Source organism: Solenopsis invicta, chromosome 6, assembly GCF_016802725.1.
Source record: "Solenopsis invicta isolate M01_SB chromosome 6, UNIL_Sinv_3.0, whole genome shotgun sequence".
NCBI lineage: Eukaryota > Metazoa > Arthropoda > Insecta > Hymenoptera > Formicidae > Solenopsis > Solenopsis invicta.
This window is the reverse complement of record NC_052669.1, coordinates 26001370-26027046: the sequence shown is the minus strand read 5'-3', so window position 1 is coordinate 26027046 and position 25677 is coordinate 26001370. Positions and strand designations below refer to the sequence as shown.

The following is a 25677-nucleotide window of genomic DNA, read 5'->3' as shown; positions in this document are numbered from 1 at the left end:
TAAAAAATTAATTTCCTACAAATTCCAGATTATGTTAGTTTTTCCCTATAAACAAACACACTGATTTTTGAGAAAAAAATGAAACAATTTTGTCAGAAAAAGAAAGATGTAATTTAAATAAAATTGCAAAAAAATTTAGTACTAATAAAATTTAATGAAAATTCATGATTTTTTTAAGATAAACGAATTTTCTGAAGATTTTAGGTTTTTTTCGAGTATTTTCCCCAATAGTAAATACTTATTCTGATTATCAAGAAAAAAAATACTGAAAGAAACAATTCCGTCAAAAAAAGAGAATAAGAATTTAAATATAAAATTCCCAAATTTTTCCAAATACTAAGAAAATCTGATAAAAATCTGCTTTTTTAGAATAAAAAAATAAAATTCCTTAAAGATTTTAGGTTCTCTCGGTTTTTCCAGTACTCTGATTATTAAGAAAAATAATAAAACAATTTTGTCAGAAAAGGAGATAAAATTTAAATTTAAAAATAAAATTTGTAATTCCAAATTTTTCAGAGTACACCAATAAAATCCCATAAAAATGCATAATTTTTTAGGGTAAAGAATAAATTCTCTGAAGATTCTAAGTTTGGTCAGTTTTCGCCAGTACTAAACACCTTGATTAGCAAGAAAAAATGATGAAAGAAACAATTTTGTTAGATAATGCGTAGGATTAAATTTAAACTTTGAATTTTAAAAATTTCCCTGAGTACTAAATTCCATAAAAATCCATGATTTTTTCAATCAACTTTTTGACAATTCTAGGTTTTCTTTTCTCGGTAGTAAACTTCATTCCTGAGGTGCGTTCAAAAACATCAGAAATATTTCATTCTTGTTGTTCATCGAACATTAAACAAGGATAAGATGATACCTAGAAGCATTCGGGTGATGTATCCGAACGCAGCTCTAAAAGAAGCATTCGAAGACAATTGCAAAAAAAAAAAGAAAAAAAAGAACGGTATTCAAGATAAGATCAAAGGACGCAACCCGCGCGCCGGCATTAAAAAATGGCGGAACACAGGAAAAAAGATAGAAACACATAGCATACCTCGCTTGCGCCTCGTCCAAGCTCTGGTCCGTGATGTTCATGATCTGCTGCAGGATCTCGCCAATGTCCTGCTTCCTCGCTTCGACCGCCTGGTCGGGGCCCTGCGCCGCGGTACCGTCGACCGGGCCCATGCTGCCGTAGCCGGCCGTGTTCTGGGCTGCCTGTCCCTGGTTTCCACCCATCAGACCAACACCTGATCCTCCGTGTTGCAGCATCCTGCCAGTCTCATCCATCAACCGGATGCTCGCTATTCCACTCGACTCCGGCGGTGGTGATCAGTCGGCCACCGTGTCCGCGGACGTGTGTGTGTGTGTGTGTGCGCGTGTTTCCCTTTTGCCTTCCTCTTTTTTACTTATATATCCGCTACGTCACGGCGCCCAGAACGACCGACGGAGCGCACCACCACCACCCGTGTTGCACCACCACGCACGTAAAACGCACCTACGCGTTATACTCGTATACCAGGTGTCGCGGAAGAACGCGAAACAAATTTAAACAGATCCGGTCACCTTTTCGTCGGACGTAATGATGCACGTGCTCTCTCTCTCTTTCTTTTCGTACTTTGAGTCGCCCACGTAAAAGTCACGCGTTACACATTTGCAAAAATATATTCTTTCTTTCTTTCTCGCTCTCACTCGATCTCTGTCGTTACGAATACCTCGTGACTTGACGCACCGCTGCCTCGCTCGTACGGCGCGAACGAATTAGAGGTTATGCCAACGCCGCGGTCTTTGTCCTTCTGCGTGTCGTATACGGCGGTTTTAACTCCGCACTCCGCTCAACTCCGCTCCGTTTCTGTCTCCTTCTCTCTCCGTCGCTCTCGCTCTCGCCGCGGCACGCTTACCTTCCCAACTCCTCACTCGTTCCCCCCGTATCACTCCGTTCAGCGATGCACACTCGCGCTACTAATAATCGGCTTCTAAAATCTGGTATACACAATATAGGGCAAGTTGAGAATGATTGCCTACGGCGGCTCTAACTTTGACGGATTGTCGGGTTTTACGTATACGCGGTTGTGTCGAGGCGGTCGGCGTTGCGCCCGGACCGCACTCCTCCTCACGTCGAGACTCCACACTATGTGTATATATATATATATAATATCTCTTCTTTCTCTCTTTCTTTCGCGATGATTCTACAGCTCTTACTCGTTATGGCTGAAGACTGGCGTCGTTCTTGGAGCCATCCGCGCCACAGACGTCGCACACGAAGCTTTTTTTGTCCTGCAAGGGAACTATCTGCTACTGCTACTGCTGCTGCTGCTGCTGCTGCTGCTGCTGCGGCGACGGCGGCGGCGGCGGCGGCGGCGCGACGACGACGACGACGACAACGACTACGACTATAACTACGACGGCGACGGCGACGACGCGCGCGCGGACCGACCGTTTCCGTCGCTCTTCTCACTGTCCTCGGTCGCTCGAGCGACTGCTACGCGGTTCGCGGGTGTACGTGCGCGTCCGTGCTGTGCCTTGGGATATATGCGTACGGTACGCCAATCGGCGGCCATAGCAGCCGCCGTGGCCAATCAGAGCGTCCCATGCATATGTCTCCCGCACCGTCCACCGCGTCACGCTTCCTCTCTCTTCCTCTCGCTCACGACAATCCGTCGTCGTTGTCCGCGTGCGCATCCACCTTATTTACAGTTGTCTGACCTCACGGTGCTCCGCGGTAGCCGCGCGATCTCATAACCTCTTCCTGGCTGGCGCGCAGACTACAGACAACGACTTCCTCGACTGCCTTCCGTGGACGTTCGAGAACCGCGTCGTTTTCCTTGATCCCGGAGCACAGCCGCACAGCTTCGTCACCGACTTGACCCAGGCACCAGGCACAAACTCCGCCCACTATCTCTTTCTCTCTCTCTCTCTCCCTCTCCCTCCGCAGCGGAGTCGTCCTGTTCTTTTTGCGCGCGCGGTGTTCCCGGGGCCGCGTTTCTCTCGTCGTTGTCGAACGACACGACGATCGAGACGATCGCCCAAGGAGAAGAGCTCGCAGATATTTACGAATCGTGATGACGCGTGAAAACCTACCGTTAAAATGGGAGAAACTGATGCGCGCGAGAGAATCGTAAATTACGGGCGCGCCAGTGCGCAGTCTCCAGTTTCCGCATGCGCAAAGATGGCCGCTCATCGCGGCGACCATGATTGGGAAGCGGGAAACGTAAATCAAACGCGCGGCATGGCGTGGTGTGGCGTCCTGACGCAGCACATACCACCGAGGCCGGTTTTTGAACCCACGATTCTGAGTATAACAACCGTACGGATTATCCGTAACAAACTCTTCTTCGGTATGAAGACCGGATTAAATTCATGCTTTTTATGCTATCAATATCAATGCTTTTTATGTTATCCAAGTCACATCCTATTAAAATCGTTTACTATTAATTTTTTACGTACAATACGTATTCCTCATGAAGAAGTGAGTTATTAATAGCAAATCATGTAAAAGTATATGTTTTTAAAATGCATTTGCTGTATAAACAAATAAATTGATAAATAAAATCAATATTAATTAAATTGTCTGATATAATATTAAAAGCATCAGTTGATAAACATTTTCAAAACTTGTTTAAAAAAAGTTCTATCACAAACAATATTAGAAAAAATTAACATATTTTGAAATTCGCATTTAATATAAATAAATTTTATATTTATAAGAAATATAATTAACGAAATTTCAAATTGTGATACGAGAAAAGAGAAGAGAAGTACAATAAAGAAATCAAAGTAAGCAATTAATAAACTATATTGTTACTACAAATAATATTAAAAAATTTTGGAAATGTTTGCCGACTGATGCTTCTAATATTATTTGATCAGATAATTTAAATAATATTAATTTTATTTATTAATTTATTTGTTTATACATAAAATCAGGATTGAGAAAATTACTTTGTAAAAGTAACTATAGTTACAGTTTTTTTCTTTCACAAACTTAATTACAGTTACAAGTTACTGACTTTGAAAAGTAGCTCGTTACAGTTACAGTTACTGAAAAATTAAGTAATGAGCTGTTACTTTTCAGTTACTTTTTGTTAATTTTTTGTAATATTCTAATGCATTGCTATTTTAAGTGCTAGAATCTTCTATTTATAACTTATTGTTAAATTATATTTATATTAAAATACGTTTTCAAAACATGTTTAGGGACGCTGTGATGCTGAGCTTTGGCTTTCTATGGATTCATTCCACTAAACGTTCGCAATATTCATGAGCATTATTAGTCCTTATTTAATATTCGATAAACAATAAGAATGAAATTCTACGAGTGTTGCGAGTATAAAGTGAAACGCAACCTCCCAGACAGCACAAGATATACCAATATTCCTATAAATTTTTTGTATATATATATTTTATTACAATAATTATATTTTATCCATTAAAATTACGCAAGATATAAATTTTAAAAAATTAAAAGTATAGACAGGTTTAGAAAATAATTGTTAGCGCGAATCGTATCGAACTGTTCCTTTTTTTGTTCATTCTCTCTGGCTCATTCACGCGTCCGCTCGCTACCTCTATTACAAGTCAAATCTCCGTTTTCGAATCTATTATTTTCGAAAAGTTATTTCTCTTTCTCCTTTAGAGCGTGTCCTTCCCGAAAATTCGTTTGACGTTTAATGTTTAACTTTTCGATAATCCGTTACATTTAGATTTTGTCATACGCTTTTATTACCACGGCCTGAATACTAATTAATTTATTCGTTGCATAATCCTCTGTTTTTATCGAATTTATCGTTTCTCAAAATTCATTGTGTTCGTCGTAAAGCAAACTAAACTGTTTAAAAAGTCGAATTGAGACAATACCATTTTCTCTTTCTGTCAACAAATCGAAGCAAAATATTACAAACTACTCCACCAACGGCTTCTGTCAATGTAATTTGATTCCCTTTTGTTTCTGCAATCAATTTATCATAATCTGATTATATATTTTCACTGAAATTTTACTGACAAACTGCTAATTTACAAGGTCTATCTCGCTCAATTTCTATGAATCAAGGCGTTTACCTTTACAGAACATGTTTAGAATCATGCCGTGCCTAGTGGTGGTTTCATGGAATTGTGGCAGTTATTATTAATTATAATAGCCGCGTTCGCGCTACTCACCACATACATCCGATTGCGTTCAGAATGAAAACGTCCAGGCGTGTGATGTCCACACCCCGAGCGTACTCTTGCGGGGGTGGCGATAAACGCGGTAAGGGGATATAGAGGATAAATTCGGCTTCACGTATGCGTAAACGTGCCGAATATTTCCGAGTCTAACCGAAGTTATCCTCTATTTCTCCTCTGGCCCATAAGCTAGCGTGTGTTTTTCCCCCTTACGTCGATTATCACACCCTCTCTTGTCAAAGATAGCAATTTACGCTCGGTTTATAGTTTCCTAAGTCTATGGTGATGTCACGTTACTCATGGACACTCGCCAGTGTAAAAGGCCTCGCACATAAAATGCATAACATAACATAAGCACAACATAAGACCGATGGGCCAATGAGCATTCAGCATAAAGTCGCCATATTGATTTACATAACATTTTCATTGGTCCGTCGGTTTTATGTTGTACTTATGTTATGTTATGCATTTCATGTGCGAGGCCCTTAAAACCTCTGGACAAATGGGAATCTTATGTAAATCAATATGGCGATTTTATGTTGGATGCTCATTGGTCCATCGGTCTTATGTTGTGCTTATGTTATGTTATGCATTTCATGTGCGAGGCCCTTAAAGCACATAAAATGCATAATATAAGCATCAAGCATTGGTGCGCACCAAACTTAATACGAGTACCAAAGTTTTAACGATGTAAATTAGGTCATTGGCTGCGGTCCACTTGACGCTACAAATGCTTCGAAGCGTTTGATTAATCAATCGGAATAATGAATTTTACAAATTGACCAATCGAAAAATACTTAGAAGCATTTGTAGCGTCAAGTAGACCGTAGTCATTTTCATCCAACCCATTTTCACGAACACACCCAGCTTTCAGAGGATTGGCTGGTCGGCCGCGTACCAGTAAGCGTGTTTGTAATAAATCGAAAAAGCGCGGTTAAGCCCGTATCAGACTACGCATTGAAGATTGAGATTGAAGATTAAAGATTGAAATTTGACCAATCAAAACAAGGAAATTTTAACTTCTTTTATTTTGATTGGCCAAAGCTCAATCTTTAATCTTCAATCTTCAATTTTCAATGCGTAGTCTGATACGGGCTTTAGGATTGCTGATGCAATCCTCAAGTTCTTCACCGAGTTTTAACTCGAGTATATTTCTTGGCATTCTTATTTACGTTTTTGTGTTCCTAAATTGTTTTGTTTTGGTCGTATCACTCCCGCCCAACTAATAGCGTTTTTCATTGGAAAAACTAGTGCGCACTGAAAGTGCACTTGCTACAGGTAATTGGGCATTTCCGTTGGCACCGTCATCGCGCAAACCGAAACGTCCAATTGCCAGCGGCGAGTGCACACTCAGTGCGCACTAGTTTTCCCAATGAAAAACGCTATAATATACAGGGAGTGGGTACCATTAATCAAGAAGAAGAAGAAGAAGACGAATACACCCATTCTCCACCATTATACGCACATAACCAAAACATTTCCAACCAACTACAATGGAGCTTGCGTGAGTTTGAGCAATACGGCACATGTAATAGATTTTTCGTACTCGACTGGTAAGTCGACCAAAAACATTCTTTCTGGAGAAAGAAACGTTGTTTTTGAAAAATAAAGCAACTTTTTGTTGTATCTCAGGTAAGAAAAATTAGTTTATTAAACAAAGAAAACAATTGCACGTGTTCAGAACGTGTGCATGGACGTATACACAAAATTTATTTCGTGTTAAAATAAAAAATTTCTATACTAACTTTATTGAAATAATTTTAGGTAAAAAAACTGAACATATTTAAAAAAAATCTAGGAGAACCTGATCCCGATTGTGATTTACATTGCATAATTTTTATATATTGTTGCATTATTTAATCACACTATATCACATCAAGGAACATAGAACCTAAAAGTTCTGAAGAAGGATAATTAATATTGACAGTATTTGCAAGAGTATTTATTCAGTACAATGGATTACCATAAATATTATAAAATAGAAGAAGATGGAAACTATAGTATACATTTTATGAACAAGGACAAACTCACTTTACCTGAAATAAGGAAGATATTTTCTTCTTATGGGAATGTTTTACATACACATGCTAACAGAGAAGAAGGTGGATTCATTTTTATTAAGTATAAAACTTTGAAGGAAACATTGTGCTGTTTAAAGGACTTACATGATGGTAATAAAATAAAGATATTGCCAGAAAAGAGTAAAATGAATAAGACTAAAAAGATGGATAAGAGAGATTTGAATCAGCAGCAGACAGCAAGAATGGGAAATTCGTTAAAGAAAATATCATGCTTCAGTCATGGTGAAAACTTTTCAAATAGAGAAAGTTCAACTTGTATGAGAAGTTCTAATGAGAATAATAAATCAGATGATTTTTCAGAAAATTTTGTGTATAATCATAAACCTAATCAAAATGAAATTAAAGACCATGAAGACCAACTAGATTTAGCAAAATTTGATAGGAGATCTTCAAGACAAACTTTCAAAGAGAATGAATATTCTGATGCTACAATGGATTATGAAAAATATTATCGGGTAACGAAAGAAGGAGCTTATTCTATACACTTTCCAAATAGGAAAGGACTTACTTCAGAAGAATTAAATAATTTATTTTCATCTTATGGAAATGTTTTATCCATATATACAAATAACAGTGGACTGGTATTTGTAAAATATGAAACACAGGAAACAGTAATAAAATGTTTAAAAGATTTACAAAATAGTAATGTAATAACTATATTACCACAAAAAGATAAAATTGCAAATGAAACAAAGACAACTGATCAAAAAAACGACGATCAACGACAAGCAGGAAAGGGGGAAGATATTTCACGGAGGATGCTCAATAATGACAAACAATTTAATTCAAACTTCACTAATAATGAAAAATTCTCAGAAAATCGAAAGAAGCATGTTTACAATGTGGAAACTTCTGATTGGAATAAATTTGAAGATACTGATATTTCAAGCACTGCTTCTTGCATTTCAAAACAGAGTTGTAAATCTATTGAAACTGAAATTAAACAGAAAAATACAGATCCATGGATATCTAATGAGAAATTTTCAAGACAACAAGATTTCATGGACAAAAATGATCAAGAAAAGAAGTTGATGAGAAAACAACTGGAATGTAAATTTTATTCTTCAAGAAACACTGAGACAGATACCAAAATGAATAGAGATGTGCCAGTCAGCACATGTGATTACAAAGTAACAACGTTAGTTTCTGACACAGAAGTAAAACGAAAAGAATACATTGAAAAAATTAAATCTGATAGGTCGGCGTTACTAGTTTTATTGTCAAAAGCAGTTACGGATTTTTCTGAATTTGAGTTTATTCCAATGCAAGAATTAATTGTTGCCAACATTCATATAAGTTATGGCATGTATTATATTTTACATTTGCTTCAGAAATACAATCCGATTTCAGCGACGTGTGTAAAGATTACTGAAAAAACTTGGACACGATACTGTCATGTATACTTTAAGACTGCACAAGATGCGGAAGCCGCAGAAGAAGAATTTGATAATTTTTATTTATCTAGTAAAAAACTTATTGTTTTACGAAAATCACGATTGATGGAACTCTGTAAATAATTTTTTTTTTTATTAATGTATAACAAACTTTTTACAAAAATTTTCTTTTTTTACCATTAATATAATAGCTTTTTGCTTAATCATATTAAAATATTTTTCAATGTAATATGTATAAGCAATCTTATGAAGTATAATAAAATATATTTACTCATTAAATAAATATAGACTGTAAGAATGATATTAAAAGTTGATTTTCATAGGACGACATATACTTTAATAAAAAGATGCAAATGTATGCATATAAGTATTTTGCTTTCTTTCCCTTTTTTTCTTTTTCATCTTATTCATTTAGGTATTAAAGATAAATATATTCAAGGTTGGGAACATTACCTTAAAATAATGCATTATCATTACCATTAATTGAAAAGTAACAGTTCGTTTTTTTTTTTTACTTTTTTGTAATGTTATAAGTCGTTAAATTTTAAGATTACGTTATTTGATAATCAGTATAATAATAAATATTAAAATAAAACTCGGTTTGCTCTATACATAGAGCAAACTTTTCTTCATGTTGAACTTATTTAATAACTTTTCTACTTCTTTATTTATAAAAAAAAATTCTAATTTAAACTTGCATTATAGCTGGAAATCATTTGATTCAGATTTTTTTTAAGAATTATTAATAATACTTAACTGAACGTAAAAATTATCTGAATATTCTTGTTTGTCGGTTCAAATTCAATAAAAAGATAAATATATCACAGTGTTTATTAAAAAGAAAAACTCAAAAAATCTTAACTTTCAGAAAATTTCTTTTTTACTTTTAAAAATCCTACATTTTCAGATACAGTATTTTGAATGCACTGAAATACACCTTATTCATCGACATAAAAATAATTCCATATTTTTATTTTGTTGCGTTTAATTATATTTATTTAAACTCATAATTCTTTTGAGGCAATTATTTTAAAACATTTATATTAGAGAACATTTTTTATGCCATTAAAAAGTGAAATGACTTACTATACACGGCAACGACGAACCAGCTCTGTGCACAATTTAAATTTATAATTTATTATGGCTGATGAATGTCAAGCGTGATCGAAACATAAAGTCCACAGTATATGTTAATACCTAGAATAAATTATATTTTATAAATGACAACCAATTTTGCTCGTTTCAGTCAAACGTACCGTGTATGTATATACGCATGTCGGTATGACAGGTTTCCTAACCTCAATAATCGTCAACTTTAGTGCTTGATATCTTGGTTCGCGGGGCAGAGCGATACTTTTTTTTGCCAGATTTGTTCGTTTCGTGCGAAAACGCGTCGAATGAGCCTAATTTCGTTAAAATTGGAGGCGGTGGGGATATTCTAGATAATTACCGAAATGGCATAATTTTTCTTTTTCCTTCCCGGATAAGAAAGAGAGGTTAAGTGTAGCATATCGCTTCCACGTGCTTCCACGTCACGTTAATTATCTTTTGTTATCTTCCGTGGTCGTGTCGTGTGATTGTGTTCACGCGATCGTTTTTGAGCGCTAAAATTTTATACTGCAAGTTCAAGATAAATCAATCAATCTTCCATTATGTCAAACAACATCAAGGTAAAAGAATTTTAATCTACTTTATTAGAATTGCGTTGACGTTGCTTGAAGAAAGATCTCTAGACTTTCGGCTTCGCATGTTGTTTATATTTTCAAATTTATTTACGTTAATTGACCGCAAAAATATTACAAGTTAATTTTGAAAATTACTTGTTATAGATATTTATGATGTAATACGTTATATTATCATTAAAATTGTCATGTTTTAATGTGACAGAAATGTCGACAAATTAAAGAAACATTTTTTATACAAAACGAACTGTAATAAATAAATGTATAAAGACCTGCGCACAATAGAGGATTATTAGATATTAGGAACAGAAATTAAAATTTTAGGATCAGTTTCCTCAATGAATACTATAGATAAATAAGTTATGTTGTATTTTGTACAGCACATTTATGTCTTGCGTTTTATCCATATCTATTTTGCGTTACATTTATTATTCATTGAGAAAACTGATACTAAAGTTTTAACTCTTATTTCTAATATCTTTTATTCCTCTATTGTGCACAGGCTCTAAGAATACTGTTATTGATATTCTTTTATATATATTTTTTTTAGGTAGGACTAATATGTGGCTCAGGTTTGGGTGAGACTCTACACAAAACATTTAATTGTAGTAGTGTTACAAGTCGTGAAAACGCAAAGAATGATTTTGGATGTCCATCCAGTGATCTTTATCACGGTTGCATTGATGGAGTAAATGTAGTGCTACTGGCCAGGTGAAATTTTTTAGATAACTTGATTCAGGCATCTATTTTTATGCATTTTGATTTTTTTAGGTCTACTGCTACAAAATTGATATGTTTTGCTTTCTCTATTCTTCAATGATGTTTATGTCTTATTTGTTAATGAAAATGTCTTCCTTTCTTTATTCAATACAGACATGGCACAGGGCATGTGTTTAGTCCTACTGGAGTTAATTATCGTGCTAATATAGAAGCGTTTCGACTTGCTGGATGTACTCATATACTGGCATCTACAGCATGTGGATCATTAACAGAGTCTATCAGTAGGGGACAGTTAGTTGTGCCTGATAGCTTCATAGATAGAACCAATTGCAGGAAGGGTACATTCTATGATGGAACATCTGCTAAATATAGTGGTATGTCATTTCTAATCACTCCACTACCAAGGTCAATGAATAAATAAGAAATTGAACCAGTCAATGAACAATTAAAAACAATTTGACTACGTTTTTAAATTGATGAAATGAAAACGTTTTAAAAAAAGAATATTTTAAACAATTCTGAAAGTTAAATTTGAAAAACAAAAAATATTTGCAATTTATTATTTTAAAGTCTTACTATTTTAATATTTTTCGTAAACAGTCATTTATTGGTAATTGTTTAGTGACGTATTGGTGATTGATACAGTGATGCTATATTTTTTTTATATGTACCACCTATTTAAGATGTATCACCTGTAAAATTACAGGAGTATGCCATATGCCGATGGAGCCTGCGTTCGACCCGCGAACATCCGATATCTTACTGCAAGCAGCAAAAAAATTGGGATACAACATAAGGAAGGGAGGAACAGTAATAACTATTGAAGGCCCGCGTTTTTCCTCCAAAGCAGAGAGTAACGCTCTGCGTCTTTGGGGTGGACATTTGGTCAATATGACTATATGCCCAGAGGTCTGAATGCCGCAATAAACTTATGTACAAATGCATAAAACTACATCCCTTACAAAAATTTAATACTAGCAGTATTAAATAAAGATGTGTCGTAATATTATTGTATAATATTTTGATCTGAATCAGGTGTTCTTGGCGAAAGAAGCGGGCCTGCTGTACGCAGCTGTAGCAATGGCGACTGATTACGATTGCTGGAAAGAATCCGAAGATAATGTCACTGCAGCCGATGTATTGGTTGTATTCAGGCAAAACGTTGATAAAATAACAAATGTGTTATTGGAGGCGGTGAAAATTATCGGCTGTGGAAATTGGGAGCAGGATCTTCTTAAACTGAAGGTAATATTTATTATTGTTTGTATATCTATAATGTTGGAAATGTTTTTTTCTAAATACTAGCGAGCAAAATAAGAAAGACGAATAAATATTTTCAGGCCTTAATTGAGAATAGCAATGTGACTACGAAGAAATAAATAACTTCTTTGCAAAATAGAGTGAAAAAAACCATAACAAATATGATATCAAATCTATATAAAATATATAAGCTTCCAATGAAGGCTCCTACGAAATATTCATGCCACGCACACAAATCTTTATACTGTTTATACAAAGGATTATTATATAAAGGACCAATTTATTTTACAAACTTTTATAATTATAGAGATAATGAACTTGTATAAAATCTATTAAATAAAACTGTGTTATACATACCGTTTTATAATTCACATGTTGACATCCTAATGTTTATTTCCAATACAAATTAAATTTAATCTCGGTTTAATTAATTTTCTTTTTTTTAGTTCTAAGAATTAGAAAAAAAAATAGACAAGTTAAACTGAGATAAAAATTGATATCAGTAGAAGCGAGTATAACATACATTTATTAATCATACATATTTTGTGTATGATCGCTATAAATTTTGCTACATTTTTTGTTGCTCTATAATAGACATCTAAATATAGAATCACTCTGTTTAATTATACAATCATGTACAAAAAAATCAAAGGAGCAATAAAAGAAATCAGATAAATATAGCACGCCACATCTAGGGATTTAATAATGCATATATAAACAAAGAGGCAGACAATTAAACTTAATATTTATTATCTACACAATTACATTTACCTATACAATTCGCAAAAGTCAATTGACTGATCATTTCTTTAAACATCTAGTATCTACATAATTGAACTGCCAATATATATATAATTCCTTCCATTTTATTACATGCCAGACAACATTAATCAGTATTGTCATCGATTTCCGTATTTAATATGATTTAACTTAATTAAAACATTGTACATTGGTCTGCATTTTACAATGATTTCGCAACTCAAAGTAATATTTATAATAATATGAAACCATGGATACTATACACGGATTTTTCTTATGTACAAGCATTTACATCAGTGTGAAAAATTAAGCTTGTTTTAATACGAAATTTCTTCAAAAAATATATCTTCATGATATATGTTTGTAATATAATATATTCATAAAAGATTTATTTTGTGCAATTTATAACGGTGCCAACTAAAAAATAACTAAATTTGATTTATAAATGGAACAACTGATTAAAAAACGTTTGTCTTTTCGAGTAATTACAATCAATAATAAATATTTTATATATTTGATAATATTAAAAAAATGGAACTCGAATTTTATAAAATAAAGATTTAAAAGCCGGTCTTTACTACTTAATTGTTTTCTCGATAAATTCGATATTAGTATAAGATATCTTTAATCTGTTAAAATATTTGAACGCTAAACGGTAATGATTGTAATATGTATGTAAATTAAATGGTAGTATGATTAAAATTCTTAGACTTTCATGATAATACCGCAATCAGTTTTCCATGTAGACAATACATAATATAATCTGCATATTACACGCACATATGAAATTTATTCTTGTAGTCCATAAATTTGAAACAATAAAATATTATAAGAATACATGATTCGAATCTTGTCTTAATATTCAATAATAAGATATCCATTTTTTCTAAACTGTGGTTAACAATTCGCTTTGTCAAATATTCACATGACACACTTGGTGTGAATGTTCTTTACAAGATGTAACAAGGTATATGTATGCATTTCTTATTCATAAGTCTTGATCTCTTACATATTAATAAAAAGATCAGCACTTTAACTTTGTGTACAACAGAACAGAGAGAATTAATTGCATTGTAGATCATATTCCCATTAAAATAAATACAAAAATCCAAGAAACACATAATTCTTATATCGGCCCAATTTAAGAGATAAAACAACTCAAAGCTATGAGAAATAAGAATACTTTGAAAAATATTAAATTTTTGAATAATCCAAATACATGTGCAATTACAAAATACATGAAAGTTTTTTTCTAAAACATTTTTATACATATCCTTCACTTTTTCATCGATAAAAATTTCATTGTTTAAAATTAAATGTAAGTAATATAAATATTTGTTTGGAGAGGTTTTAAGTCTTTTAAGTCTTAAATTTGATCGATATTATTTAACATATTTCAAATAAACTTAAATTTAGATTTCATATAGTGACCGGTCTCATGCTGGAGATAGTATGTATTTCTATGTTGTATTAAGTTCATTTTACATAAAATGCATAGTATAACAAACATCGCACAAGACCGCCGAATCTCCAATGAGCATCTTATTTAATCTTGTGTAAATCAATATAACGAATTTATTTTGGATGTTCATTGACTATGTTTACACATTACGATTTAAGCCCAAATTATAATATCAATGTTATAAAACTGACCAATTATGAGTATCCCTCTGAAAAATAGAATATCTTTAATTGGCCAGTTTCGTATCTACAGATGTTACTAAACTTAATGTATAAACGTAGTAATTGATCGAGTGATCTTGTATTATGCTTATAGTCTGTTATGCATTTCATATAAAATGAGCTATAACGTGTAAAATATGTTACGCTGTTTACAAGTATCGAGAAATAATCAAATAATTAATCGTTGTTATACTTAATGCCAAATTCAGTTATAAGTCGAAAACATGTGATTAATGGTAATTGCCTGAGAATTTATAATATTTATTATCTTCTATAACTTCTATAACTTCATTTGCTTTGTTTTAGGTTTAATATTTGGGAGGAAATATGTATAAGGGAATGCACGAACGATTATGCACAGTTCTGAGTAATATTACAGTTTATACATTATTTCAACTTTTTATCAATTTAGAAAAATAACTATTTCTGGAAAAGACTACATGACAACTTTTTTCGATTGCAAATTAGAATTTATAATTATTAGACGTAATAGCTAAGAGAAAGAAGTTTTCTGGAAATGCAAAAAAGTATTCTTTTTGTATATTAATACAAGTAAAAGACTTGTATGCATCTGCCGCTAGATTGATATAATAGAATTATATCATCCGGATAAATAAAAGGACGTATGACATTCGGGAGGAAAAAAGCTCTAATGATTAGACCTTATTATCGACCATATCCACGTTAATCTTGTAATAGACATACGGGAAATAATCGCTTTGGCCAAAACCTAGTCCTGGTATATCCACATTCTGTTGAAATCAAAGTAATATTTATAAATGTATTCCACATGAAAAATATATTTTTTATTAAATATATTTTTTATGTATATTCTTCAAGAATATAATAGATAATTGAAATTTATATTTCGAAATGATATTTATAAGAACGATAGGAATTTAATAAAATTTCAAAACTATGACTAAATGTACTATGAGATACAAATCAAAGTTCTTTTTATACCAAATTAAAACGTTGCAATAACTTTTAATTAATAATATAATTATTGTTAAGTTGAATTTTAATATACATATAGATGATAAAAGATTTCTAAATAAGAAAAATAATATTGATTATATATGATATAAAATCACTTTAAACATGATTTTATAAGATTGTCAATAAATGTGATTCGTAAAGTTTGTACATCTCTATTAAATATTATTGAATTTCAATAATACAATCTCTATCTTAAAAATCTTTACTTACGTCCTGATTATGTGCTGTCGAAGCAGTAGCGGATGAATCTAAGTGGGCATAAAGTTGATTTAAAGCGTCGCGTAATCTCCTTGCACATTTCTTATGTGGATGCAGTAATATTGCTTGAAAATTGACAGGTAAACCATATCTACAAATCATTTAAATTGTTATACTGTAATATGTTACGTTAATATCATATCGTATTACTCCCAATAAGACACATTAATATACCTAAGAACAGACTCAACAAATACACGCAAAGCTTTAACATGGATCCAAGCGCAGAAACATTCACTGAAATTCACTTTTAACCAACGGACAAGTGGACCAAATTGCTTCTTTTTGTCAGTTACCAACTTCGTGATTTCGTTCTTTCCTGCAAGATGTAATTAAAATAAAGTTTGCATTATGCAATACACATACATCTTTAGATTTAAAACTTTATATTTTTTATTTTACATTATTCTGTTATATAATGATTCAATTTAAAAATAAATATAAAGACTAAATGTCTATATATGTGCGTGTGCGTGTGTGGAGAGAGAGAGAGAGAGAGAGAGAGAGAGAGAGAGAGATTTCAAGGAATTGAAAGAGGTTAGAGATACAGTTATAGGATAAAATTTTGTAATATGTGATAATAAGGTAACAAGAATTATCCAATTAATAGGCTGTGTTAGATGGGATTCAAAATAAAAGATTTATAAACGATAATGAATCATAAGAGTTACTGGATTTTAGTTAGCAAATTTAAGGAAATGATGAATATGTGTGACCAAGTTTTATAATTTTTTATATATTGTAAATCACATCTTTTTGGTATATAAGCTAAAGTAAATATATTCTATTTTTTACATAAAAAATTAAATTATTACGTAAAGCTGTACCATGCAAATCATAAAAGATTTTAATGTAACAAACCTGCTGCTAATTCTTCTTCGTTATATGTAAAATCTCGCACAATAAACTTTTTTTCACGAGCATGCAATTTAAACTCATCTATTACTTTTTTAAATAAAGTGATCGTAAATAATCCGTATTCTGAGTCCTGAGTAATAAGTTGTGTACTACGCGGTACGATCATATCCGTTAATTTTTCATAACAACCGTACCATTCCTGAAAGCTGGATCTAAATAACATAAGATACACATAGATACTAATTACTTATCAACGATCTAATCTTTGCATGATAAATTTATATAGCAATTTTACCGTATTGTGACAAAAAATAAGTTGTAAATGTATTTACTTACCTTGGTACAATTACAAGCAAAGTAGTTAGATATTCGCTGTCCAAGATAAAGTGTTCTTTTTTCACTAAATCTGCTAAATTTCGTGTTAATAAACTTCCCCTAAAGATCGTAGAGGTTAAATATTACATAATGATATATGTATGTACTTAACTCTCGATTGCATTTGAAATATAATTCAAACTCACGTCTGTTTCTTCTCCAAATTTTGTAAGCTGCCTTTTAAATTGTTGTATATTGTAGATTTAGTTTTTAAATCAGCATCGATTTGCCCCACTTGTTTGCTTATAATATCCGCAATGTTCCTCAGAGATTGTTTGATAGGATACTTAGCCATGTCCCACTGGAATCGAGTTATATATGATGGCAGATCACCTAGTGAATTTCAAGTATTAATCCAATTGTTTTTCGAGACGATAAATCTTGTTAAGCAATTTTATAGTCAGAGCTTTAGAACATATTTCTATATTCATTAGCGTATAATCAATAGTAATTATAAGCTCTATGTGTAGTAATGTAAAATTTTAAACCAATATTGATATATTTCTTAAGCTCTGCATATATTATCAACATATACAAATGACACACGTACTTTTTTTATTGTAACAAATTCAAACACATTACTCGAAGTAATATTATTATAAAAATAATATATCCAAATGGTGAGACAAAGAAAGAAATGATTTCCACACAAGCAATTTTTTGATTTTACAATGCTTATTTATCATTAGCATTATAAGAAAGAAGCAGGACATACACAGAGTATATCATGCAACCAATTATAAACAAATCCGTAAACAACTTTATTTATATATAATTTTTTTTACAAAAATGTAACAATTATTTGCATAAAATCCTATACATGTTGTTTATAATGCAGAAATACAATGAAGAAATTGTAATTTTCTTAACACAATTTTTAATTAATAGATAATCTCTTAACGTAATTTATAATAATTTATAATTTTTTATACATATTTGTATATAGTTGTACATGCAGATCTTAGCTATATCCTAAAAAATATATTATTTTTTGCATTTATCCTTGTATCTTATTAAGTATATTATATGTGATACAAAAATTGTACACTAATCTAATTAAGCAAAATAAGTTCTCATTACACATGCAAATGTACCTGTATGCAATTGTGTATATTAATATTATAAACAATATTAATTATATCTTTTATTCATTTTTGCATTTCACTTTGCAATTATTTGCATTATTTTCTTATATATTTGTAAGTAAAAGTTAACTCTCCGTTTCTACATACATGCTTGATGAATCCAAATCAACTTTAGCATAATGCGTTTATACTAAAAAAAAAAAATGTTTACACTTACATTTGAGAACAAAAAGATATATTAAATATGATGTCTAAATTACGAAATTTCTCAAAAAATCTTTCACTAGTAACTAATATATCTTACGCTGCACATGTTTTCTCATAGGTACATATGTAAGCTTTTAAACGTATAATTAGCCATCGTTAAATGTGCAATAATGCAATATAATAAAAAAAGCACAACAGCCAAAATAAAGAAGCGATTTGTGAAAATTGATTAAATACATAAAATGGTAGTAGTATTCCATTTTATTAAATGAATATACATGAAATGGTTTCTGTAGCTCCTGTACTAATATAAGAGCATATAAATTACATGCGAAAACTATGAAGCGCATTTGTCTCTTCTTAAATTCTATTTTAATAATCGTGCAAAGTAATTAGCCATAAATTCATGTACCGATCGATAAATATCTATTAATCTCTACTAATGCTATTTGTGATCTGTAATCTGTGCCACTATCTACAATACCATTGTTTTGTATATGTATTATCGTCTGTGCTTATAATGTGATTTTTTACTGAAATTATACTAATTATTAAAATAATCAATATATCAAAAAGATCAATGTTAGAAAAACAAAAATATAACTCGGGATGAAATGATTGGAATGGGATAAAAATGTGTAAGATTTCTGGGTCCATTAAAGTGTCAAATTACATTTCATTCGTGATTTCTCCTTTTTATGCCATATTTGTTTTCCTAGATCTATTTCTGTTATTTCCTGCATATGCATAAATGGTATCAAACATAAATGATAACAAATGTATAATATATGTATATATTTCATTATATATACTATATATGTATGTATATGTATGCGGACGTGTAAATATACATATATATGTATGTATGCGCGCACGCGCGCGTGTGTGTGTATGTGTGTGTGGTGTGTATATAACAAAAAGTTGTAATAATTTATAAATGACAGCAGAAGCGACACACGAAAGCTATAGAGAAACAAAAAAGAGCAAAATTAGAAGAAGAAGCTGAATTATCTAGTCTAGTGGATAACCATTTATATATATATATATATATATATATATATATATATATATATATAACCAATATAATATATATAATATATACAGGGTGATTATTAATGACTGTTTCCATGTTTTATCATAGGAGCATGATTTACCGACGGATACATATTTCTAACATATTATTATATTAGAAATTACAAATGCGTGCTCCTATGGTGAAAAATGGGCATAGTCATTAATAATCATCCTATATATATATATATGCATACTGTATGTGTGTGTGTGTGTGTGTGTGTGTGTGTGTGTGTGTGTGTGTGTGTACACAGCATGCAAATTGATCCACCACAATCATTGGAATCCTAAACTTTTCACGTTTTTCAATTGTAATATAAATATACATAACCAATATAAAGGACGGAAGAGTGAAGACAAACGAGCCAAAAACCAAAAATACATCAGCGGAATTTCTTGAAGAAAATCAAATTGTGAAAAAAAGATATGCACACTCATCATAATTTAGGATGTGCTACGGAATGATGAATTCTCCCTTTGATAGCTTCGAATTTATTAATCATTTATTAAATGAATGCAATAGGAAACGTCTCTGATTACGACTTGGAGAAAGATTAATTGCAATTAAATTGAGAAAGATTAGATTTAATTTAGATTTAAATACTTCAATTTTATCAGAAGAGAGATTGTCAGATTTTTTGCTGTTTTTTCACTAATTATTAATAGATTGTTTTTTTATTTATTTTTATTTATATAATTAAGATTTATTATACGATTAAGACAGTAATTTTAAGTACAAAGAGAAAGAAAAACAATAATAAATAATTCTTACCTATTAAAATGAGTTCTACATTAAACTAATTTTACATATATTTTCATAAAAGTTTTAAAATGATATATAATATTAATATGTATGTATACATAATATAAAAATGCAAAGTTAACATTTAAAAAATATCACCAGAATATAAAAATTATAATAAATTGTTTCTTTATTACTTTTCTCTGTTCTATTTTCAGACTTTTTCAAGCTATAAATTAGAACAAATTCTCTATTCTAACAACCTCTGTTTTTTTTTTTTTTTTCAATTTTTACACCTCCAAAAACACGATAATGATTCAATTTTTAAATCATCGAGATACGTGGTGCACGGAACGAACAAAGCTTTGCAGCTATGTATCAAGAAGGAAGAGGACAAAAGGAAGAAGGAACGACGATCTCGTATCAGCCGGCAGCGGCAGGATGGGTACCTGGATTCGGCAAATTGCCACTATGATCTTGGTCTTGGTCGTTGTTTTGATCCGCATCATCATCGTCGTCGTCATCGTCGTCGTGGTCGTCGTCATCATCGCCTCCAACCGATTTGCGGGTGGATCGATCTGGATTTTTCTCGGTGGCTACCCGCGGGTTCCGCGGACGTAATGGCTGCTGCCACCCGAGCTCTCCTTCGCTGCTACAGTTCGATGAAAGGGAAGAGAGGGTCGGACTTGCGGGAATGGGACTGGAGCATGGCGTCGAGGATACAGAAGCAACGCACCAATGGGCATGGTAGCATGAGTATATCGACGAGGCATAGTTGTTGGATTGAGCTTTGACATCACAGATGCCCTGAAGATCGTACGACAACTTCTTTTCGAACGCAGAGAAATGACCGTCGTGATGATGCTTATGGGAGCTATGATAATGATGATGGTGATGATGATGGTCGTGGCAATGATGACGTTGGTGATGATGCTGACCTAAACAGGCGGCCGGCTCTGGTTCGGACTTGTCCAATTCCCTCCACTGCCTATGATGCTCCATCGTAGTCTTGTGTGATGGTGTAACAGGGGTGTTTGGCGGGGTGTCCGGACCCCCTTCGGAACTCAAGCTCTCCCCATCCATTGACGTTTGACCTATCCATTACAGCCCAGTCCCAATCTCCGCGCGATCTTTTTTATTGTCTTGTTCAACTATTATTGTCTCCTACGCAAATGCCTAGCGACAATGCTGACGAAACTGAATAAAAAATAACTCAAAGAGAAAAAAAAACAAGGAGCATTTAGCGCAGATCACCTTATTTTAATTAACTTGAGTGGCAAAATTTAGATTTAATTTAATGGTAATTTAATCGACTTGTTAAATGGCTACAGATACTTCAAAATGTAAACATAGTCTGATGTAAAAAGGTAAAATAGCAATTTTTTTTAGAAAAAGAATGAACAATACAATGTTTAATAAAAAGCCCTCACTTTTGAACAGTAATTTTTATTTTTACACATTAGAACGTGTTCAGAGAAAAAAATTCCAAATATATAAATTTTGATTTAATATATATAATATAAAATATAATTTCTTATGTTAATCATCTTATTAAACGTTAAATACTCCAATATACTGCGAAAACAATGAAGTAGAAAAACTAAGCAATAAAAGAAATATTCGAAAGAATATAATAATATTCACGAAATGTATATACTGGAAAGTAAAGGAAGTAATAGTCATTGTAACTTGAAATCATATGGTGCATCGCAAATAGTAATATGAAAGGATGATTGATGATAAGAAAAACCAAGGAAAATAAAATCTTGTAGTGGCTAATCAGAGCTTGGTGACCACAGTAACCCAAGCGGTTTTTTTTTGCGTCGTGCGGAAAATTTTATTCGACGCGTGTGGTCCGTAATTTTACACAGATCCGTCGGTACATTTCCGTTTTATTTGTCCTTTATATCTCACGTTATGTATTCGTGTCTCGAGAAGCATCTTTTGTCTGTCTTCTTTATACCTTAATGTAGACTTTTGCGTAGTGCATGTATACGAGAACATTTATTAATAAATGATAAAAAGGGTGGGGAAACAGGGTTAATGTGGTCGAAGTTAAACGAAAATAAGCCAAGCAACATCACAAATTAAAAAATGAGTCTGTAGTAGATAATAACGGAAACAACCAAGTACATAAATAAGCATTCTATGAATATATCAACTATGTACTATTATATGAAGCATATCATTCATGGGCAATTTACAATTAATTATACAAAAAAATTAAAGCATAATAAAGTTTCGCTAAAAAATTTGAAGTATGTAATTATTTAATTATTTAACATTATAATAGACAACAGATGACATAGAACAAATATTTAAGGTAGTCATTTTTAATTTATGATATGCACCATATACATAAATGTTAATACATATATGTACTACAGAAAAATTTTGTCTGTATTCACCTAATTAAACTATCGAAACATGCAAAAATGTTCTAATATTATGCAACATATCATGTTTAGTACATACTAAGTATTTGTGTATACAGACAAAATTGAGAATCTCATTCTATCGAACTACAATATATATAGTATTGTGGGGAGAAATAGGAATTATACTTCTCTAAAATAGAACTCATTATTATCTCCAACAAATCAAGAGTAAAATCTGAATTAATTATAACTAATAGATATCGAAGGTCACTGGCAAAAAAGATAATTCGAAGTGTGTGCATGTTTCGTGTTGTGTATAGTATTCATTAGTGCGTCAGTTAATTAACAAAATGTATTAATCTAAGTTTAGAACATTATAAGAAAATGATGCATAGACAATCGATCGATACCTGTTCGCAAGGGTCCAAAATATTTTTTACCAGTAACGAGTAAAATTATTTCTACAACCAGTTTTGATTAAATCAAATAAATAATATGCGTAATACACACTTATCCAAACAATGTTGAACAGTGTGGACTGCAATATGAACCCTATAGATTTGTATCTTCTAATCAAGTATAACATACACTAAGAAAAAAATATTTATTATTTGTGAAATTGTACTATTTGTACAGTAGATTAATTAATTAGACTGAGCGTTGCTTAATATTCGACATAAATGTAAAATCAATTAAACAAAGATTGATAAGTGCAGATAATGGTTTGGACCCCTGGATAAACAATTTGATCTTTCGTTGCAATATTGTTGAAAGATATATAGATCCAAGAGATAACCAGATGTTTTCTTCTACTTACTGTTGTTGGCCATCAGATTCTCGTGCAGTTTGTCCCGCTGGTCCTCCAAAACCTCACCCAGATATGTCGCCACCTTACGCGTTACTTGCTCCACATATCCATCAAGCTTGCCCAGATCGTCTGACAAGCCGACCAACTGATCTAACGTTCCAACCTTTAAATCCGGGATGTGAAATTTGTAGTTCACTGATAAGGAGTGCTGCTTGGAAGTCAAGTTGTTCATAGTCTCCCATGTCTGCTGACAAGTTTTGTCTCCCGGCGCGGATATCAACCAATACTCAGTCATCTTGAGTAATGTGTTTGGCAACTAAATTTCTAATATATCTGAAATATACAATAATCATATTACAATCATATTTAACTTAAAATTTAAGCAATCTCATCTCTAAATATATTTATATAAATAAATTACGAAAGAGTTTCTTTTATTTATACACATTTAATTACTTGTTTTCGTGAGAAATTAAGATAAATATTAGAATGCATATAAAATTACTTAAGTGTTAAAAAAAATAACTATACGAAAAACTCACTGTTATATTAATGTTATATCTTAATTTTGCTATGTTTTATGCACTATGCTATGATAATAAAATGCTACTTTGAAAAGAATTTTTAATAATATTGTTAAAATGAGACAAAATTAAGTTAAAAAAATAAATAATAAATTTAAAAAGGGACAGCTATACCTGAAATAAAGGTCATATGATTACCATAAATATATAATAGACAAACAAAAAGTATATTGTTTTACAATCTTGCTAGAAAAGCTGATCTCTTCCCTCCTCCCCATCCCAACAACCACCTGCTAGCTGTCAGTCTTCCATCGAACCAGGTAACTATCATGCCGCGCGTATATGCGCAGAAAAAAATCTCTCCAGACTGTAAACATGTTAGTTAATGCGTTTCATCTGGAAAAATGTGTGGATGATTGCTAGTGTAATCAACCATTATTGTATTCCAACTTTGAAATCTTGTATTCTAAATTTTATTAGTGTTTAATGGTCGTATCTCCGAGACGCCAAAGTGAGGACGGAAAGCAAATAACTCAAACTGAACTGATTTGCGCAGGACTAACCACCCTGGGACTAACGACTCTGCGTTCGCCGAGAGACGAACGTGATCGTTGGACGAAAGATGAAAGAGCGAATTAAATTCGTGGGGAAATCTGTAAATTTATGCGACGAGAATTCGCACGGAAGGGGGTGTGGCACGACGAACGTCGTGTCGCGTCTGCTTGTTATGTAATTAGGCACGCTTTCCACGTGACCATATGAATGGCCCGCGGTGTACCAACCGCATCGATCGGTAGCGAGAGAAACAATCTGCAGTGACATTGATGGACGCGCGTCCTTGGACGAGATTCCCTTAGACGACTATCCTCGGAGGGATACGGGTGGACGGATCGTCCAATGAGATGTAAATCGGCGTGAGATGGGAAAGAAAAATATCTGCCGTCTCCAGGTCCAGGTTGATTCAATGGCGTCGGGCCGCCCCCGAAGGGATCGATAACGCGCGACGCGTCAGAGTCCGGACGCGAGGAGCGCGAACGCGTGGGCCGCAATCAGGATAGAGGATTACGCTCCTGGAGAATTGCCGAAAATCCTCACAGCAACGAATTGTTCGAATATCGCCGATGTATACGTTTTGCTTCGGGACCGAGGATCGGCGGCGGCGGCGGCGGCGGCGACGCGGCGCGTGCGTCTCATTATGATGGACCAGTCGCTTACCAACGGAAGATTGCCGCCGAGCCTCCTGTTCGTTGCTGTTGTTGTGCTGTTGTCGATGTCGCGCAGCCAGGTCGTGACTTCCCAGCGAGGAGACTTCAAAGGATCTCGCGGGCTGGACGACGCTGCGAACCAACAACGGAATCACCAGAGACCATTGTGACCGCTCACGTGATGACAGATTGTGTGCCACCGCCGCTGCTGCCTGCTTGCGACCTGCTTGACAACTAGCCGCTATGGCGTGGCTCCTTGGACAACGCCGCGTGCCGTCAGCTGACTCCGTGCGACAGTGCCGCCAACTGCAGCGCGGCTTCTTGGGGATAGGGACCGAGATAGGGATAGAGATTACCGCGCATACTTGTCACTGTCACATTATGAAAACATAATAAAAATTATTTCAATTCTCTTCCCCACGTTTCTGTACTAA

General features: G+C 33.1%; 4 protein-coding genes and 1 long non-coding RNA gene across 20 annotated transcripts in view; 2 read left to right on the top strand and 3 right to left on the bottom strand.

Moving 5' to 3' along the window:
• The window catches only part of LOC105204454 (homeobox protein extradenticle), a 75556-nt gene extending 72498 nt beyond the window's left edge, over positions 1-3058 (bottom strand). For 11 of the 14 annotated variants that reach the window (XR_005575021.1, XR_005575022.1, XM_026138168.2 and 8 more), the window contains exon 1: positions 1049-2634. Coding sequence is in view for 12 of the 14 variants with exons in the window: in XM_026138168.2 (XP_025993953.1) it covers positions 1049-1281 (233 nt within the window). In the remaining 2 variants the exon portion in view is untranslated. Of the gene's footprint in view, positions 1-1048 lie in introns of all 14 variants that reach the window. The other 3 variants (XM_026138165.2, XM_026138166.2, XM_026138167.2) reach the window with 2 other exon arrangements.
• A 3466-nt stretch (positions 3059-6524) lies between these two features.
• On the top strand, positions 6525-8991 carry LOC105198005. The gene is made up of 2 exons (XM_011164634.3): positions 6525-6786; positions 6919-8991. Exon 2 carries the CDS (start codon positions 7109-7111, stop codon positions 8750-8752), a length of 1644 nt encoding a protein of 547 aa, XP_011162936.1. The 5' UTR covers positions 6525-6786; positions 6919-7108; the 3' UTR covers positions 8753-8991.
• A 495-nt stretch (positions 8992-9486) lies between these two features.
• LOC120358038 lies at positions 9487-10042 on the bottom strand. The gene is made up of 2 exons (XR_005575001.1): positions 9886-10042; positions 9487-9826 (listed from the first exon to the last, which is right to left on the bottom strand). It is a non-coding gene; the product is annotated as an uncharacterized LOC120358038 (long non-coding RNA).
• Positions 9825-12645, top strand: LOC105204446 (S-methyl-5'-thioadenosine phosphorylase). Its single transcript, XM_011173520.3, has 6 exons — positions 9825-10299; positions 10862-11022; positions 11185-11405; positions 11738-11940; positions 12067-12276; positions 12372-12645. The coding sequence occupies exons 1-6, from the start codon at positions 10282-10284 to the stop codon at positions 12408-12410; spliced, it is 852 nt and encodes a 283-aa protein (XP_011171822.1). The 5' UTR covers positions 9825-10281; the 3' UTR covers positions 12411-12645.
• A 374-nt stretch (positions 12646-13019) lies between these two features.
• On the bottom strand, positions 13020-25552 carry LOC105204453 (V-type proton ATPase subunit C). 3 transcript variants are annotated; one of them, XM_039450509.1, is made up of 9 exons: positions 25254-25552; positions 23524-23847; positions 20778-21422; positions 17370-17556; positions 17185-17283; positions 16852-17060; positions 16165-16309; positions 15943-16081; positions 13020-15485 (listed from the first exon to the last, which is right to left on the bottom strand). In XM_039450509.1, the coding sequence occupies exons 2-9, from the start codon at positions 23807-23809 to the stop codon at positions 15390-15392; spliced, it is 1806 nt and encodes a 601-aa protein (XP_039306443.1). In that variant the 5' UTR covers positions 23810-23847; positions 25254-25552; the 3' UTR covers positions 13020-15389. The 3 variants fall into 3 exon arrangements, with proteins under 3 accessions (XP_039306443.1, XP_025993931.1, XP_039306442.1); XM_026138146.2 differs by lacking the exon at positions 20778-21422 and having other exon boundaries at positions 25254-25504; XM_039450508.1 differs by lacking the exons at positions 20778-21422; positions 25254-25552 and adding an exon at positions 24237-25216.
• Positions 25553-25677: the final 125 nt, after the last annotated feature.